The sequence below is a fragment of the Tympanuchus pallidicinctus genome, unplaced genomic scaffold, assembly GCF_026119805.1.
Source record: "Tympanuchus pallidicinctus isolate F22 unplaced genomic scaffold, pur_lepc_1.0 scaffold35, whole genome shotgun sequence".
In the NCBI taxonomy this organism is placed as follows: domain Eukaryota; kingdom Metazoa; phylum Chordata; class Aves; order Galliformes; family Phasianidae; genus Tympanuchus; species Tympanuchus pallidicinctus.
In genome coordinates this window covers 2,094,713-2,111,889 of record NW_026294753.1, presented here as the reverse complement: position 1 = coordinate 2,111,889, position 17,177 = coordinate 2,094,713, and the positions used below count along the sequence as shown (strand labels likewise).

Genomic DNA, 17,177 nt, shown 5'->3' with positions numbered 1-17,177 from the left:
CAACTCTTGGAAAGGATTGATACATGTAGGACGAGGGGAAATGGTTTGAAGTTGAGGGAGGGCAGATTGAAGTGGGACATCAGGGGGAAGTTCTTTACCCAGAGAGCGGTGAGGGGCTGGAACAGCTGCCCAGAGAGGCTGTGATGCCCCGTCCATCCCTGGAGGTGGTCAAGGCCAGGTTGGATGGGGCCCTGGGCAGCCTGGTTTAGCATTGAATGTGGAGGTTGGTGGCCCTGCGTATGGCAGGGGGTTGGAGCTTCATCATCCCTGAGCTCCCTTCCAACCCTGGCCGTTCTGTGATGCTGTGATCCTCTCGGTTCCCTACGGAGCAGACGTCGTGTCTGCGCCCCGTCTCTGTTGGTGTGGCTGGGGAATAAAGCAGGGATGCGGGCTGGCAGCAGCAGGTCGGTCCTGGGAAGCGGGACGTAACCAAGTAACGCGGATCCTAGCAACAGCCCTGAGTGGGATTTAAAGATAGAAACAAAAGTAGGAGAGGAGCAAACAATGGAGAGCAGCATCTCCTTCCCAGGCACCCAAAGCCTGGAGGCGCGGGGCTGAACCTCAGCCTGCAGGGGATGATGGAGCTGTGCTTCAAGGCAAAGAGCAAAGCAATGGACGCAGCTCTGAGCATTTTGGAAAAGGCTTTAACATTTGTCAGAGTTTGGTACAAATCAAAGCATCCCTTTTTAAAATCTCCGTTATTACAAACATACAAAGGAAACGATGCTGTTACTACAAATCAGCCGCTACTCAACCTGTTTGGTGGTGGGTTTGGTTTTTGTTTTTGTCACCATTAAAAAAACAAAACAACAGAAAACCTCCATAGTGTCCGCAGGGCCTCCATCCCTCCCCCCTCCGTGGCTCTGTTTGGGGAGGGAAGCAGACAAAAAAGCAGAGCCCCCGTTTAAAAAGAATCCCACCCATGCACCTCATTGTCTAAAAACGTGTGAAGTATAAAATCAGGTGAGGATTTTCCAGCTGTTGCACTCTGGCAAAGCATAACAACCCTTTTTTTTTTTTTTTTTTTTTTTTTTCTTCCCTTTCCCTCACATCAGAAACCTCTTAGAAAAGAAAGAGAGAACAAAACCCGAAAGATGCGGCAGTGTGTGATGCTGCAGCGCGTGCTCCTTCCATGCCGGAAGCCAACATCATCCAAAAGTGCCTTTAAGTCAAGTCAGCTTTAGTAACAACAAAAAAGCAGGAAAAACACCCCCCCCCTCCCCAAACCCCCCCTATCACAAAGTTAAAAGCTGGATAAAAAGCCCAGCAGAGCGAGCAGCCCCGCCTCGGAGGGCAGCTTCTCCTTTTCACTACCGACCCTCGGCGCTGCTCCACACTACGCGCTCATCCCCCCCCTCCGCCCCGAGCCGCTTCTTCAGCACGGAGCAAACCGCCGCTTCCTCCAGGCGCTTCTGTGCCCCCCCGAGGCGCCCGGGCAGCGCCCGCCCCCCCCCGGCTCAGCAGAAGGGGCTGCGGGCTCCGCTCGTCCCGTTGCTGAGAAGCGCGGGGAGCTTTCGAAGCCCTTTCATCCTGCTGGCTTTGGGTTGGCAGTGAGAAACGTCCCCGCGGAGCCCCGAGCAATGCTTGCTGGCTTGGGACGCTGCCTCTGTAAGCACTTTTCCTGGCCCCTGCATCTGGAAGGGAGCGGAGGGGCAGGGCGAACCCAGTGCGGGGTCTGAGGGAGAGCAGGACGCGGCCAAGCCTCGAATCGTGCCGATGTCAAGAGATGGAGTCGATGCTCCGTCACACCGAGGCCCAGAGGCCACCAAGTGAGCGCGGCACCGGGGGACGAAGCGGCTCTGGGGAGGCACTGCTCCCCTCTGGCTCATAACCCAAAAGCTGTCGTCACCAAAACCAAAACCAAGCGGTGAAGTTTGTCAAGCTGACGTGGAAAAATAAAAGAGGGGGGGGAAAAAAAAGAAAAAACACACAACCCCCCCCCCAACCCTCCCAGATAAATACACAGCCCCCATCTTGGAAGCCTTCTCAAAGGATGGACGAACCGTTCCCAGCCTTCCAGAACAGCTGCTGGGCTGGTGATGCATCGGCTTCCTTTCCGAGAGGGAACAGTCCAGAGGAATGAAGCCCCCACCTCACAGCTCCCGCCTCATCTGCAGGACGACTGGCCATGGCTATTGCCTCACAGCAGCAGGTCTGAAACCAGCAAGCAGTCTGTAATGCAGCAGGTTCCTGTTTGCTAATACAAAGAGTTGGCAGTGGTAGCAGCTGCTCAGTCCTTCCAGTCAGCGGAGCTTCGGGGCTTTGGGGTGCTGGGACCTCTCCCACGGAGCGCCATGAGACAGAACAGAGTTCAGAGACCAGACACACTCAAGCATGCTGTCGAAAGGCAACACAGCCCAGGCGTTTCCATCGAGTCCACAGCAGTGGGAGAGTGACAGCACGGAGGTTTTGGCTTCCAGCGGTCGGGCAGGCCTCCTAGACTCCTTGGCTAATGCTGGGGAAAGCTCCCACACTGGGGGTTTGGTTTTAAGGGGAGGTTATTGCTCCCGACTTCTCAGGTTTTTTGCCCTTGGATAGGGCAGCTGCTTGCTTCAGGAGTTCTCTGTTCTTGGCCTGAAAACACAGTGAAAATGGCAATTTAATGGAAGGGATCGCCATCAGCTCTCGGGGTCCAGCGAGGCCTGGACAGAAGTGCTGGCAGGGGGGAAGCAGCGAGGCGCTGCTGTGCGGCACCACAGCACAGAACCTCCCTCACAAGGGCTCTGCCCACCCCCCTCTCATCCCCCCGCTGTAACTGAGACGTGGGCTGGACCTCGACAGCTTCCACAGCGCGATGTGCCAAACGCACGGAGCCAGCCAAGGACGCGCGGCAAGGGCAGCAGGGCCGCCTTCCCTTCCTTCCCTTTCCATCAGGCACCGCAAGAGGTGGTGCAGAAAAGCACCAGTGACTCAAGCTCCCATCTCAGTCAAAGGCAAACGTCTCCTGCCTCTCATCCACATCAGAGGGCGAGGAGGAAGAGCTCGCTCTGCTCTCCAGCTTCACTTCACCCTCAGATGCTGCCAATGTTCTACCAGGACTCGGCGCTGCGCTGACCGCATCCCCACGAGAACCTCCTGCACACATCACAGCACCAAAACACGACCCTGCCTCATTTGAAACGAAATAAAAATGATGGCAACTTACAAGCAAGACTCTTCAGCCTCTCTGACCAAACTCCTGAGCTCACCCCCCTGCAGCCTATACAGTAATTTCAGCAGGACAAGGGGAGAACCCATGCAAAAACCAGGTACGGCCCTTCCGCACTGGTTTGCAGCGAATGGCTGGACGTGCAAACATCATTACAGCAATTAAACCCTCAGCTCCAGTGCTGCATGAGGTAAAGCAGCTTCTTTTGCCTCCTACATACTGGAAGGACACAGACCCCCTGCTTCCCCCCCCTCCCAGTGAAAAACAAACCAGGAGCACATTCAGAAAGCGAATGATTCGAACACTTTGAGGCACCTACAGCACACCTTTTATTTTGGAATCAGTGAGGAAAGTTTCCAGAGCCTCAGTCAATAGCAGCTGAAGAAGAACATTCAGACAGCAGAAAGGAGGAGGTGGGAGCACCAAGTAAGGACAGGCCAGCACCATGGGGACACGCACCCAGCAGGGTGGCAAACCCACTTGTGGATCTGATGCTTCCTCTTTCTGTTCAGAACTGAGCAAGTTTAAAGCTGCTGGCAGGTGTCTGACAGCTTTCATGACAGACAGACTCCTCCCATACACACAGTGACCAGGCTGCCCTGTCTTGGGAAACCACTGCAAGGATGGAAGCCACCTCCCAGCTGGGGGGGCAATCAGAACGTGGGGGTTTGTGCCAGGGGAAAAGGGTCTGCTCAGAACAGCAGGTCGTCCTTCGCAGGCCGCCCAAAGGTGTGAGATAGGAGCAGCTCTAGGCTGAAGCGGGCAGCGCAGGATCGCGGAAGCAGAACGCAGACCCAAGGCTTTGGCTGCCATCAGTCCCTGAGGCACAACCCACCCCCTGCACACCATCAGACAGCCCAGCGTTCACACAGGCTTCCACTGCTCCGCAGGGTGGCTGCGATGGACGCCTTTCTGACAAAAACTGCAGCCTCCACAACCCGCCATCTTCTGCAATCATTAACTTGAGTGTGTGCTGACGGAGGAGGGGAGGCAGGAGCATAAGTCTGTTGTCTCATCCCCTCCCACCCCTCGTTGCGAGGGCTTTCGATCACTGTAAACCCCGGGGTAATTAAAGGGGTGCAAAGTTCATTTCTAAGTCTGCCTTCCCCATAACCAGCTCCCCTTTGACCCCGTCTCCTCAGTGCAGGGTATTCATGCTGATAGTCTGCCTGGCCTTTCCACGGCCGTGACAAGAATCCTGCTCTCCCTGTTCCCTCCAGCTCAGGGACTTCTTTATTTGGACTACAGATACAGCACTGAAGAAACCGCCAGTTGTTTCTTGATCTTTGTTCCCTTTGGTTACTGGGCCCATCAATCACAACGAGAGCTACGTGGTGTGAGGAGCTGACAAAGGTTCTACAGTCTGGAGGAACAGGTTTAAACCTGATTTTGGCAATAAGTCAAAGGAGTTTGACAGCTCCCATCTAGCCCGTGGGGACACGAGGCAGCGCTTCACAGTGCAGTGAGGCTGAGCCCAAGTAGAGCAAGAAGGATGGAATAGGGGGTGCAAGGCACTGCAGAGCTGGGGGACGGCTTGCCAGGCAGAGCAGAGGCTGGAGGACAGGGCTGAGGAGCACGAGCAGAGCTGTGCGTGCCAAGGTTCATGGCTTGTTCCCATAGGAGTGTCCTCAGTCACTCCTGGGTGCAGCACAGCTCAGCAAATTAAAACAAAAATGCTGTCACCTGTAACTGCTCCATGACCTCCTTGTGAGTCTTCTCCATTTGGTTCATCTTTGCTCTCATCTGTGACTCCTGGTACTGCAAGTCAGCCTTCAGCTCCGTGATCTGCAGACACACCAACAAAGAGAGCATGAGAGGGAAGAAGCGGCTGCTCTCACCCCACGTGCCACAGAAAAGTGCCTCTAGAGAAGTTGCCTGAGACCAGATGAGTTTGGAAACACACCGATGCAGGAGGGGGAAGGCAACAGGAGCAACACTGCATCACAGAGCTGCACAGAGCAGCAGGAGCACCCTGGGTGCTGCCCTCGCTCCGCACAGAGCTGTAGGTGCTCTCTGGGACTTGCCCCCCCATGGAGGTATGAGAGAGAATGGGTGGAAAATGACTCCTTCTGAAATGAGTTTCCCCCAGGTGGGTCCTGAAAGCCTCTTCAGTTTTGGAAAGGGGGCAGCCTGGAAGCAGCCAGAAAGCCTTCTGCTGACCACAGTATGAAAAGCCAGACTTGGTTTGAGTGTGATGTATGTGATGTGCCAGCTGCCAGCATGCTGAGCGTGGGGGAAGCAAGCCAAGGGCTGTACCTTCTTCTCCTTCTCCAAAATCATCTGATCTTTCTGGTGCAGCATCTTCTTCAAGGTGGCCACCTCCTCCTTCAGCTGGGCAATGATAACGAAGTGGTCGGTGCCAGGAGAGTCCAGGGCGAGGTCCGGGGAAAAACTGCAGCAGAGAACAGGAATGGCTCTCATCACAACCCCTTCTGGGCACCGAGGTGGAGGAATCTCCACACAGATGGCACCCAAAGAAGAAAGGGAGCTGCTCCAGGACACGCACTGCGCCCTGCAAGGTCTGGAGCGTTACCTGCACCCCTGCCCTGAACGCCACAGGGAATGTGGGGAGCACACACAAGACTGGGCAGCAGTGTGATAAACCGAGTTGTATTCGTGCCCAATCAGCGGGGACACAGGGCTGCTACGGGTGCACATCAGTTGGCATCTGCAGCAATCAAATGGCAGTGATCTATTTTCAAACCAAAGAGCTGAGGACAGCAATCAGAGAGCTCATGACACTTTACGTAACCACTCAGGAACTCTCTTTGCTCGCAGGCAGTCCTTGGATGTCCAGCAAAACTTTTCACTCAATGTAAACAAACACGTTGGCAAGGAGGGAACAAGAAAGAGAAACAAACAACCTCCAAGTTAAACAAACAAAGCCAAAACAGACACCTAGATGAAAGTCAGCGCCGTCCTCAGCGGGGAAAAGGGGAAGAAGACACACTGGACTTTTGTATTTTGATTCCTCCGCGATACAGAATGTAGGGAGAAGCTTTGTTACCACTGCAGAGCAGCAAGGACTCTCGCCAGGAAGACAGAAATAGCTGAGGACCTGCTCAGAAACAGCCTAGGCTAAACTTCAGCAACAGCTGAAAAGCCATCTGGATGTAAATCACCCTGCAAAGGCAATCCACACATCTCCCTGTCAGACACCCAGCAATCAGGGCAGCCATCCACAGCGCCGCACTACAGCTGCATTTCGGAACACGAGATATGATAAGCTGCAGCCACAGGCCCAGAGAGCTCACCTGATCTTTGGCTGCCTTTTGTTCCCCACTGCTGTAAGGGTAAGCTGGATTTTTATCTCGTGGTGCTAAAAGGGCAGCACGCTCCCAGCCCCACACGCTCCAAATTGCTGCGTATAAAAACGTACCAGCAATAAAAGCGACAACAAGGTTCCACCTCAAAGGTGACCTGAAGTCTGCCTGCTGTCAGGCAGCTGCAAACAGCCCCCATACCTGAACACCTGAACGCTGACATTTTCTGCACACCTCCAGAGCAGATCAACAGCCGTCCTGAAGCTCCTGCTCAGCACTACAGCACTACCACTGGGAGCTGCAGCACCTGCAGGGGGGCACTGCGGGTCTGAAGGCAAACGCAGCTCCCCCAGCTCTGCCTCTCCAGCAGCTCCAGGCTCCCAACCCCCAGCTGCACAGCAGGATGGAGCACTGGCTACTTGCACGGAGGCTGGAAAGAATCCGTTTTCCAATCAAAAGCACAGCCTAGGCTGATTGGATTGGAAAGCAAGAATGTAGCAGAAAATCTCTGCGCAGGGGGTTTACAGAGGGGAACCCAGCACGGGCAGCAGCTTCACCCACCTGAAAGCCACGGGTCAGCCCTGCAGCTCTGAGAGGAAGCTTGGCAAAGGGAAAGCCAGAGCTGGGGTGAGCTGTCTGCAGGGGACAGCTTGCTTTGCACAGCTGCAGCATGCTGCCAGCAGTGTGCTCCGTGAGGATGCTGCAGGTCTCTGGCTTTGTCACACTGCAGCTCCCGAGTGCAGGTGTCCCTTCGTGCAGGCTGCACCTCTGCTCTGAAACCACACCTGAGTGCAGCTCCCTGAAAGCAGAGCTCTGCAGCATGATGTGGGTGCTGCAGTGCCTTTCTAACAGCTTTCATGTCCTCAGTGCAAAGGGAGAAGAAAAAGGAGGGGAAGAAAAAAAAAAAAGAAACGAAAAAAGCAGCCTGCACAGAGGCTGCCCTCAACTCATCCTCACTGAATTCTTCTGGCCCCAAACAAACTCTGGCTTGCACCAATCCCTTGCCCAGACAAGCCTCCCTGCTGCCGTGGCCTGGGGTGATGCAGAGAGCTGGGAGATGCTCACGTTTCCCTGAGCAGCTCAGGCAGGAACAGTTCGTTCTGGGCAGCTTCTATTGCAGGAGCCACAGAGTGAGAGTGTCCCTGCCACCCAGTGGAGAGAAGGGACAGGAAGGCCACCAGCCTCCTGCAGAGCAGGAGTTAAAATGCCAGAAGCACCTCTCTCCCCTCTTTTAGCTCTCAGATTAAAAATTAAATCAACTCACAGAGCCCAAGCACATTCTCTCTGTAGCTAAACTCCATCACCGGGGTTGCAGCCCTTTGGGAGAGGCCAGAGGGATGGATGTGTGCCCTCCACGTGTGAGCAGCCTAAAATTCACGCCTCTAATTAAAGCAAATTGATGAGCTCCCATTGCTTTCGTTGGAGATGCAGTTAAAAATGGAGCCCTTCCAACGGCACCTGCCTCTTTCCATTGAGTGGAACAGAATGCAAACTGGCTGCCTCGCACTCAACACCTGTTAAATGAATGAAATCAGGCAAAATAAATGCCAAGCTTAAAGGTTCTGCTATTCAAGGGGCACAATGCAAGCTGACCGAAGCAGCATCCAAACATCACCTGCGACAAAAATACTCTCAGTTCTCAAAAGTCCATTCAGGAACCAGCATGATGATTGTGCAGAGAGGTCTGCAAGGCAGGATGTGCTGGGAGCTGCACCCAGAGCTGCTGCTGTGCGTGAGGCAGGGCTCCTCTCAGAGCCCACCCAGAATCACACAAAGCCGCTCGTTAAACGGCTGCTGGAAGAAGCTCAGCCCCCTGAACGCAGGCACTGAGAGCATCCTCTGCTCAGCAACATGAGAACACAGAGCTCAGAGGCAGTTCAGCAGGACACAGGACAGAAATTCCCATTGCATCCATGAAGGAGCAACAATTTGGGGTAAGCTGGACCTTGCTGAGGGCATCACCATAGGAAAGAGCCCAGGCGTGCCCACATTTTGCCTGGCTGAAGGCTGCCCAAGTTTGGCTGGGGCCAGAAGCTGAGACTGGAAGAAAGGTGCAGCAGGGAGAGGTGCTGTTAACACAGCCAGCTCCAAGCTCCACACCCAGCCTGCAGCTCCAGGAGGGCTGAGGGGTGGAAACCCTCACAGAAAATGGTGCAGGGATGGGGGCTGCCGGGGGCTTCATCCTCTGCAGCTCCACAAATGCACTGAAGCACCATTATTATTCCTCTCAAGAAATCCAGCCATGGATCTATTTCAGGCAGCTGCAGCATTTTCCACTGCACGTTGCTGGAGCTCTTTAGGAGCTGCTAAAATTACACACAGTTTGTTACTGTATCAAAAAAAGTTTGTGGCAAGGAGCGCAGCCACGCTGCCAGCATCTGACACAAGCAAATAGAAATAAAGGCCTTTGATTCTTCTAATGCACGCTCCTGACTGCACACAAAGACTGAGCAACTGATGACAGAGCACAGGACTTGGATGTTCTCAAGCCAGAGGTGGATTTGTCTCACCCCAGGCTTTAGCAAGCAGGTGAAATCACCTGGTCCTGTCCCACAGCCCGGACTGCAGCCTCAGGAGGGAGCAGGGGGCCAACAGGGCTCCAGAGGGAAAGCGATCCTGATGGCCACAGCTTGCTGCACAGATCTGGCTCCAGTCTCTCCTCCAGCTCCACCACATTAAAAGCAGTCAGCTGAGTTCTCTGAACACCTCATGCTCAACTGGAGGCTCCTAAGCCACAGTGAAGTCTGATTTTTTTCCAACTTTGAACTGAAAATTCTGTGCAGGTGAGGAACGGTCTCACAGGCCGCTCTGTGGGAACCACTGCCTTATAAAACTACTCTATTTCACATAACAGCATTCTGTACATTAACAAACATTGACCGGACATCAGCAGTGTCTCCAGGAGAGATGTGATGTGTGACTGTGAAGAAAAGACCTCCAGTTACCAGCGGTTTAACGGACCCCTGGGCACTGAGAAGCCCGCACCACGCTCCCATCTCACTGCTGTTTGGAAGCAGATCCATGGAGAGGGAAAGGTTCCACGTGAGACAGTTCCCAGGGAGGGAGAGCAAAAGGGGGGGAGAAAACAACAGGTGATCTCACTTCAGGATGTCAGTGCCTTGAGAAACAGGACAATGGTGGGCACCGAGACTCTGTTGGGAAGCAGCCCACTGCGCCAACGTGGACGGGGCACTCTGGATAGGGGGGCAAAGCGTCTCGGGAGAGGAAGGAACGCTGAGAATCAGAGAGGAAAGGGAGGAATGAAAATATGCATGTACAAGAGCATAAAAAAGAAAATAAAATCCACCTCAATTTCCTGTTTTTGCTAGAGCTTCCCGTTCTGCCGCACGTGCAGCCAGCATCAACTGTGACAGCAGAATGGGACTGGCTGCTTTCGAGCAAAGCCTGATTGCTTGTCCCACCCCCAGAAGGCAGGAGGGGAAGTCGGAGGTGGGCTCTGGTCCTCTCCTCTGAGGCCATCTCCTGTAGCTTGGTCTGAGAGCCCAGAAAGCACAAAAACCACACAGCTCCCTGCTGAGTGCAGCCAACAGCCAGCCTTCCCCTGCAGCTGCACAGGGAGGATACAGTCGATTGGGTTGCAGTTTTTGTTACTGCTGGGGAGCTCAGCCAACAAGCAGCTTCTGTTCTAACAGGTACAGGCACCGGGGCTTATTTTCCTTTCCAAAGCTAAGTGCTCACTAACGCTGGCCTGTCGGATTCTGGAAGCTGCTAAAGCAGCCCCTCGAGGTCCCAGAGCCCAAGATCCCTGCTCTAAGCATCAAGTTTCCCACTGTTCACACAGAACTCTTATATAAAACTTAACAAGCAAGACCACCCACCCACCCCAAATTTCCCCAGACAGCAGGCTCACCTGTCACCATTGGCAGATATGGCATCAAACTTGGCTTTCTTCTTTGGGATTTCATTCTGAATAGAAGAGGTGGATAAGGTTTTCTGGCTGGAAAAACAAGGAAATTGTATGTCAAAGCCTGAATGACTTCAAGTCAGAGACAGAGGAGCAAATACATATTCCCACCCCCTTCCAGCCTATTAAAACAAGGTTTCTTCGTGCAAGAAAGAACAATAAAAAATTTGCTCCTCAAAGAGCAGCTGGAGACTGAAACTAACCAGAAAGCAACGTGTCAGCCCAATCAGCAGCAGTGAGGAACTCGTGCTTCAAATCCGTATTTCAATCATCAGATTTTACAGACCCAACTCAGCTTTAACTGCAGACAAGTCCAGGAAGAAGAATCACCAAGAACTGCCCCAAGTTTGATCACAAGATCACAAGTCTGCAGCACGACAAGAGGCCGCGAAGGAGCGAGGCTGGCTGAGCTGCCTGCAGCCAACAAGAGCAGTGCTTGCTGCTCCACGTTCCTGGCAGCTGAGTGCAGCAGCCTGGCTTCTCTTTGCTCACCCCTTTGCTCAGCCCTGCACGACAGAGCTGCCTGTGCAGGCTACCTGTTGTAATGGCTGCCGCTGCTCAGCCTGCTGTACTGCTCCTTCTCTTGCAGGCTGGCTCGGGAGGAGCTGCTCAGGTGCTTGCACTGCTCTTTGGTCTTCTGTAGGACCCGTTTGTAGGACAGTGTGCATAACCAGCAGAGCAGCTTTCCATCCACCTGGAGGGCATGAAAGAGAGACATTTTTGTCTTGCTTCCTGCCCACAAACAAAGCAGAGAAGACAAGAAGCACCTTCAGGCTTTAAGACGACATACAAACGAGCAGCAATTCAAAAAGGATCCCTTGAGTGCTTAGAAAAGCACTTGGCATGGCTGGTGCAAGGCACTCATTAACAGCAGCTAACTCATCCTAACTCCAGTCTCTTTCCAGCTCTGCTTACAGACCCTTTTAACACCCAGGACATCATTGGAACGGGCCGATTCCACTGGGATTTCTGTCAAAGGAGAGCCAAGGACTGGCAGATGACAGGGCAGTCGCTGGAGAGCACAAGAGCCACAGTTTCTGCTCAAGGAGGATCAGCAGGAGGACAGGATTCCAAACAGACAATAGATCTTTATAGCCTGCAGAAAGCAGGCTTTAGAAGTACACAAGTAAGAAGCTCTGGTGTTATTTAAATAAAGGATGTGCAGGAGCTAAGGGACAGCTGTGGGGGAACACGTTTCCAGCACCTCAGGCTGCAGCACCAGTACTGCTCCCATCCGTCCCCCTGCAGGCACCTCAGAGGCCCCACCTCCTTTGCTCCCTCACCTGCCCTCATGCCAAATTCAAGAGATCTTTCTCAAAAGATCTGGCAAAGGAGCAAAGGGCACAAAGGATAAACAGCTCCAAAATACGGCTCCCAAAGCAAAATGCAACTGCAAAAACTATTTTACAGTCAAGAGGCATCCCCTAAAGAAACACTCAAGATCTGTGAGAGGAAGGTAGAGCCACTGCGATCAGCCCCTCTGCCTTTCCAGCCTTTTAACAGAGATACTGACCTTCTTTCTGTCATCCTTCCTGTCGAAGGCACACTGCTGCTTGCACTGCTCACAGGAGTGGGGAGGTCCGTACTTCTTCTCTGAGTTTGTGCAGCGCTGACACTTGTTGCCAATGAACGCTGCGATGATGTTGCAGTACTGGCAAGGTTTTGGCTTAAAGGAACAAGAGAGGTGAAGATGGCAGTGCCTCCTGATGACATCAGAGCATTGCTTTTTCCCCTTCCCCCCAGCACTCCTAAACATCTATTTCCCTATAGAAGCTGACTATCCAGCAGACGTGACTACGCTTGGCCCCCTGGTCTCCAGCCAAGTTTATTCAGGCACAAAAGCCTTGATCAAGTGTTAGGAAATCTTCAGGAATATTTATCACCAAAACAGAAACAATCCAAATCTCTGCTTCGGATTTCACACAAGCAGGAAAACAGATTTATCACTGCTTCCAGTAAGCAACCTCAGTTTGTACGACCGCATTGTTGTTTCAATTCGATACAGAACGGCTCATTTCCTGACCTAAGATGATGTGGAGCTGCTCTTTTTCATACCAAAAGAAAAGGGAAAAGAGACCTGCATATTACTGATCAACCACGCTATTACAACCGAGCCAGCCCATAAACTGCTTTGGGACTCGGCAGGATAAAGGCAAGAAAGATGAAAGGAGAAAGAGGCTGAGAACGAGCCCCACTCACTTACTGTGCCATAGAGCTTCACGTTCTGAGCACACTTCTTGCATATTGTGTTGGTTTTGCTGTGAAGAAGGACAGACTGTGTCATTAACGCCTCCCCAGAGAAAACTACACCTCTGTGGTCAGGATCCCAGGCTCCCCCAGGCTCTGTCTCTAGTGGCAAGACTGCATTCAACTTCACTATGGACCCTGACACCAAAGTGCATTTCCTCTTCCCATCTGCTTGAGGATACTTGGCCAAAAGCAGTTTTACTACGAGGTATCTTTTAATTAAGGCATCCCCAAATGACGCCAGTTTTTTCGTCCTGCCAAATGCGGGCGTCTGATCAGTGGCTAATTGGCAGCAGGCATGATTCAGCACAGTGACAGCCTCACTTCTGGAGGAGGTCTGTGCTCGATTACAGGGTTAAGGCAGGTCAGGCACAGAGGTATATTTGTCCAACAAACACAGGAAAGAACACCCCACGCTGTGTCTGCACAAGTTATGCTCGTCAGCTCCCGGGTTCACCTCTCCTCCCTCTGTAATCCACACAACTCACAAAAGGTAGAACCGCAGCTACAGGAAGCGCATCAAAGCATTTTTAGACACCAGAATCAGGTAGCAGAAAACTCATGGGAAGATCCCCCCCGGATCCTTTACTGGAAGATGCTGGCGAGTGCTGACCAAACCAAAGAACAAGCGATAGGTGCGCATGTAAGCACGCTGCACAGGCACACTGGCTTGCCCAGCAGACGTTTAAGGCCAAAGGTCTCCCACAACAACAACCAGGCTCAGCCATCCAAGGTGTGGGAACATTACGGTTCGCCAGGTGCGTCCGTCCTAGGGAAAACATCAGCCTGCTCAGCACGCCGGTCATTTACCTTTCCTGCTGGAATTCAGTCCTGCAGTAGGTGCATTTAACGATGGGATGCGCGATCCGGCACTCCTGCAACAACACAGCATGCTGTGAGGGGCGCTGCTCCTCCCACACGTCATTTCCCCACAGCCCAGCTCCCCCGCTGACCTGCACTCCCACCACGCGCACCCACACCCATCAAACTCCACACGTTTCCTCCCTGTAGTCACGGCTGCTCTTAGGAGGGCTGAGAGCAGAGGAAGGCTGACAGGAAAGCCGTGTGTCACAGGTGACCCAGAAGTAAACCGTGATTTGTAACAAGGGCTATTTGTGCCCAACGCCCACAGACGAGGCTCACTGCTGGCCTCACCTCCGGTGCAAAACACGCAGTCCTATCACAGTTATTCACCTCCCTGCTCTCCAAAGCTTCCTGTGCCCAGAGCGTCTCCAGCTCAGCTCTCTTCTCTCCCCAGCACACTCAGGAGGTTTCCCTCCACCTGCCTGAATTGCCCCATCCCCGTCACCCACCCCATGGTGCTCCATTCCATGTTCTCCCCCTTCTCCGTCTCACCCCTGTTCTCATTCTTCCCCACTCAGGTTGCCTCCCAAGATTTATCTCCGCCCTTCAAGATACCATAAAAGCTGCCCCTAAACGTCCCCAGACTCCCCACAAACACCTTGGGCCACCCCACACCTCTGGTCTTGCTATGAGCCACCCTCTCAAGCAGCCCTTCTGATGTCCCCAGGCCTTCCGACTCAAGTGTCCACTCAGTACCCTCAGATGCCACAAGGAGCCTCCAGTGACCCTCAGCTCCCAGCCCCCCCCACCCCCCATATAAGCCCCAAACATCCTCCCAACAGCTTTGTGACTCCCTCCCAAATGCCCCCACACCCCTAAACAGCCTTCGGTGCTTTCCAGTTTCCCCAAGCAACAGCCCCTCATAATCTCCCAACACCACACCCCCAAGTCCCCAGACTCTCCCAACTGCCCCCTGACCCCTCTCTTTCCCCAAATGCCCCCCATGACCCCACCCCCACAGCCACTTCCATTCACCCCAAGCCCCCCCACTATACTTCTCCTTGATGAGTCCCAAAATGCCCCCAATCCAAGACTTCAGCCACCCTAGAAGCCCCCAAGGGCCTCCTCCCAAGCAGCCCTCTAAGTGTCCCCAAATCCCCTCCCAGCTGCCCTCACTCAAACACAACATCCCTGCTGCCCCATCCCCCCTCACTTTCCCTCAAGACCCCCCAACTTACCTCAAGAACCTCCCCCCAAAGGCCTCTCACCTGAACACCAAGACCCACTCCCACTTTCCCTCAGGATCCCCCCCTTACCACTGCACTCCTCATTTTTCTTCAGAGGCACCTCCGTTACCCCCAAGACCCCCCCAGTTTTCCTCAACACCTCCTGTCTGCTTCAGTACCCTCCCACTTCACCTCAGGATGCCTCACTTCCCCTCAGAACTCTTCCAATTTTACACCTGAACCACCCCCACTTTACCTCAGATCTCTCCACCCCAATTTACCTCAGGAACCCCCCTTCAACTCAGGGACCCCCCTCCTCTCCCTCAGAGGTGCCTCTCTATCCTCAGGACCCCATAATTCACCTCAGGACCCCCCCCCTCACCTTCACCTCAGGACTCCCAATTCATCTCAAGGCCCCCCTCCCCCTCAGCTCAGGACCCCCCATCTTATCTCAGGACCCCCTAATTCACCTCAGGATCTCCAATTCACCTCAGGACCCTCAACTCCCATCTCAGGACCATCCCCAATTCACCTCAGGCCCCCTCACCTCAGGACCCCCAGCTCACCTCAGGACATCCCCATTTCCTTCTCAGCGCCCCCTCTACCAAAAAATCACGCCCGCTTTACCTCAGGACCCCCTTTTCCTTCAGTACCCCCGACTTCACCTCAGAAGCCTCCCCACATCCTTAACCCACAGCCTTTACACCTAACCCCCCCCCTCCTCCCACCCCCATTTTACCTCAGGATCCCCTTTTACCTCCCCGCCTCCTCCCCCAAACACGCCTTTCCCTCAGAGGCCCCCCAGCCTTTAACTCCGTGACCCTCAGCCCCAGCCGCTCCCCCCGCTGCCGGCCGTCCCCTGGACCTTGCAGAGCTGCTGGCCCTGGCTGAGCGCCTCGAAGGGGAAGCGCTGGTGGCACTTGGTGCAGGCGTACAGCGCCGCCATCCCGCCGCCGCGCTGACAGGCGCAGCCCAAACCGCCGCGGCCTCCCGCCCTCCGGCTCCACCCCCCCGCCGACCGTTCCGCCTCTCTCATTGGCTGCTTTCCGCATCGCTCACGGCGATCCGGTTTTTCATTGGTTCGCGCAGACGTCGTTCTAGAAATGGGGCGGGGCGGAGCCGCCTCCTCCCCTCCCCTCCGCCCTTTCCCCTCCGCGGGCGTTGGGGAAAGGGAGAGGAACGCTGACGTCACGCGGGGCGCGTTACTGTGATGTAACCGCCGCGGGGGCGCGCGCGGGGCGACGGGGAGGTCGCGCGAGAGCACGACGGGCGGGGGCGACCCAGAAGGCATTGCGCGGGGTTGGAGTTGGGGTTGGGGGTGGGGGAGGGGAACCGGAAGCGGAAGTGGAAGTGGGGCGGATGGGGTTGAGGGCAGAGGGTGGGCAGGGCCTGCGTGAGCGCAGGGATGCGGGCGAGGAGTGAGCTGGGCCGGGCTTGGGCTGAGTGCAGGAGCTGAGCTAGGCCGGCCTGGCCAGCAGCCAGCATGTGCAAAAGCTGGAGGAGGGTGACGGCAGGAAACAGGGCCTGGTTCTCAGTCTGGGTCTGGGTCTGCCCAGAGATGAGGGCAGGGCCGAGACCGGTCCGAGGGCTGAAGGATGGGGAAAGGCATCACCAGGGATCAGTGAGAGCCATAGCTGTCCTGTGTGAGGATGGGAGAGGACGGCTCGGGCCGTGGGGTGCTGAGGGAGAGCGAGGGCTAGAGGAGGAAAGAGCAGGAGGCTGCAGGGTCGCTCGGCCTGAAAGTAGAGCTGGGAGATGGCTGGTGGCTGCCGTAGTGCAGCCGCAGCTGTGCCTAAAGGGTCAGATGTACGAATTGGAGGAAAAGGAAGGGAGAGTGAGGCAGGAGGTGGCATCTGCAGCAAAAGGAGAACTTCCTCGCGGGGTTGTTTCCCTTTTTGCACCAACTGCAGAAGTCGGTGGTTGCTGTGAGGGCAGTTGCACATCTGCAAGCCCCAGGCGCAGCCACAGCAAGCTGTGATCTGTGGGGGTGGATCTCCTCACGTTTGGGGCAGGATCAGCAATGCAAATTGCAGCTTGCTGTGTTTACACCCCAGGTTGGGTGCTGCGGTTTGCAGCTTGCGCCGTTGGGAAAATTGCCTCTGTTTTGCTGTGGGTGTGAGGTGAGGGTAAACCATCTGCTGCGCAAACAGTGGGGAATTGCTCTGTGTTTTAAATGGAGTCTTTGTCATTTTTACAGCGTGACACTCACAGGTGCTGCGAACAGTACAGTCCTGCTGCCTGCCCAAACAAATGAGGGAACTAAAGCGCTTTGGAGTTAAAAGTTCACTCTCTAAATCCAAGACAAAGCAAGCACATAAAGCAGCAACTACTGGTGGTTGTGTTCATAAAGGCACAGCGGCGTGATCCGGTTGCTGTGTGTGATCCGGTCTGTGTGTCTGTGCTGTCTGACATTCCTGAGTTCTCAAACCCCTCTCACTGTTGGGCCATCGGGGATACCTGGAAATCTTTAGGAAACTTTATTTCCCCACCTTTTTGTTCTCTGCACGGTGGCTCACAGAGTATTCCCAGGCGTGGTTCGTGCAAGCGGTGAAGCTGAAATAGGA

At 54.4% G+C, this 17,177-nt stretch overlaps 1 protein-coding gene across 4 annotated transcripts; it reads right to left on the bottom strand.

Annotated features, from left to right (window-relative positions):
• Window positions 1-624: 624 nt before the first annotated feature.
• FAM76A (family with sequence similarity 76 member A) lies at window positions 625-15,619 on the bottom strand. Of its 4 annotated transcripts, none has more exons than XM_052699153.1 (10): window positions 15,479-15,618; window positions 13,394-13,458; window positions 12,540-12,594; window positions 11,850-12,002; window positions 10,873-11,030; window positions 10,283-10,369; window positions 9,514-9,645; window positions 5,405-5,540; window positions 4,832-4,933; window positions 625-2,574 (listed from the first exon to the last, which is right to left on the bottom strand). In XM_052699153.1, the coding sequence occupies exons 1-10, from the start codon at window positions 15,557-15,559 to the stop codon at window positions 2,488-2,490; spliced, it is 1,056 nt and encodes a 351-aa protein (XP_052555113.1). In that variant the 5' UTR covers window positions 15,560-15,618; the 3' UTR covers window positions 625-2,487. The 4 variants fall into 4 exon arrangements, with proteins under 4 accessions (XP_052555113.1, XP_052555114.1, XP_052555111.1 ...); XM_052699151.1 differs by lacking the exon at window positions 625-2,574 and adding an exon at window positions 3,424-4,121 and having other exon boundaries at window positions 15,479-15,619; XM_052699154.1 differs by lacking the exon at window positions 9,514-9,645.
• Between the last annotated feature and the right edge of the window lie 1,558 nt (window positions 15,620-17,177).

Excerpts from the sequence above, each read along its gene's own strand:
- FAM76A (XM_052699151.1), bottom strand. The coding sequence starts at position 15,559 with ATGGCGGCGCTGTACGCCTGCACCAAGTGCCACCAGCGCTTCCCCTTC. Across the intron at positions 13,459-15,478 it reads AGGGCCAGCAGCTCTGCAAG|GAGTGCCGGATCGCGCATCC; the intron begins GTCCAGGGGACG and ends GTGTTGTTGCAG. Across the intron at positions 12,595-13,393 it reads ACTGAATTCCAGCAGGAAAG|CAAAACCAACACAATATGCA; the intron begins GTAAATGACCGG and ends CCTTCTTCACAG.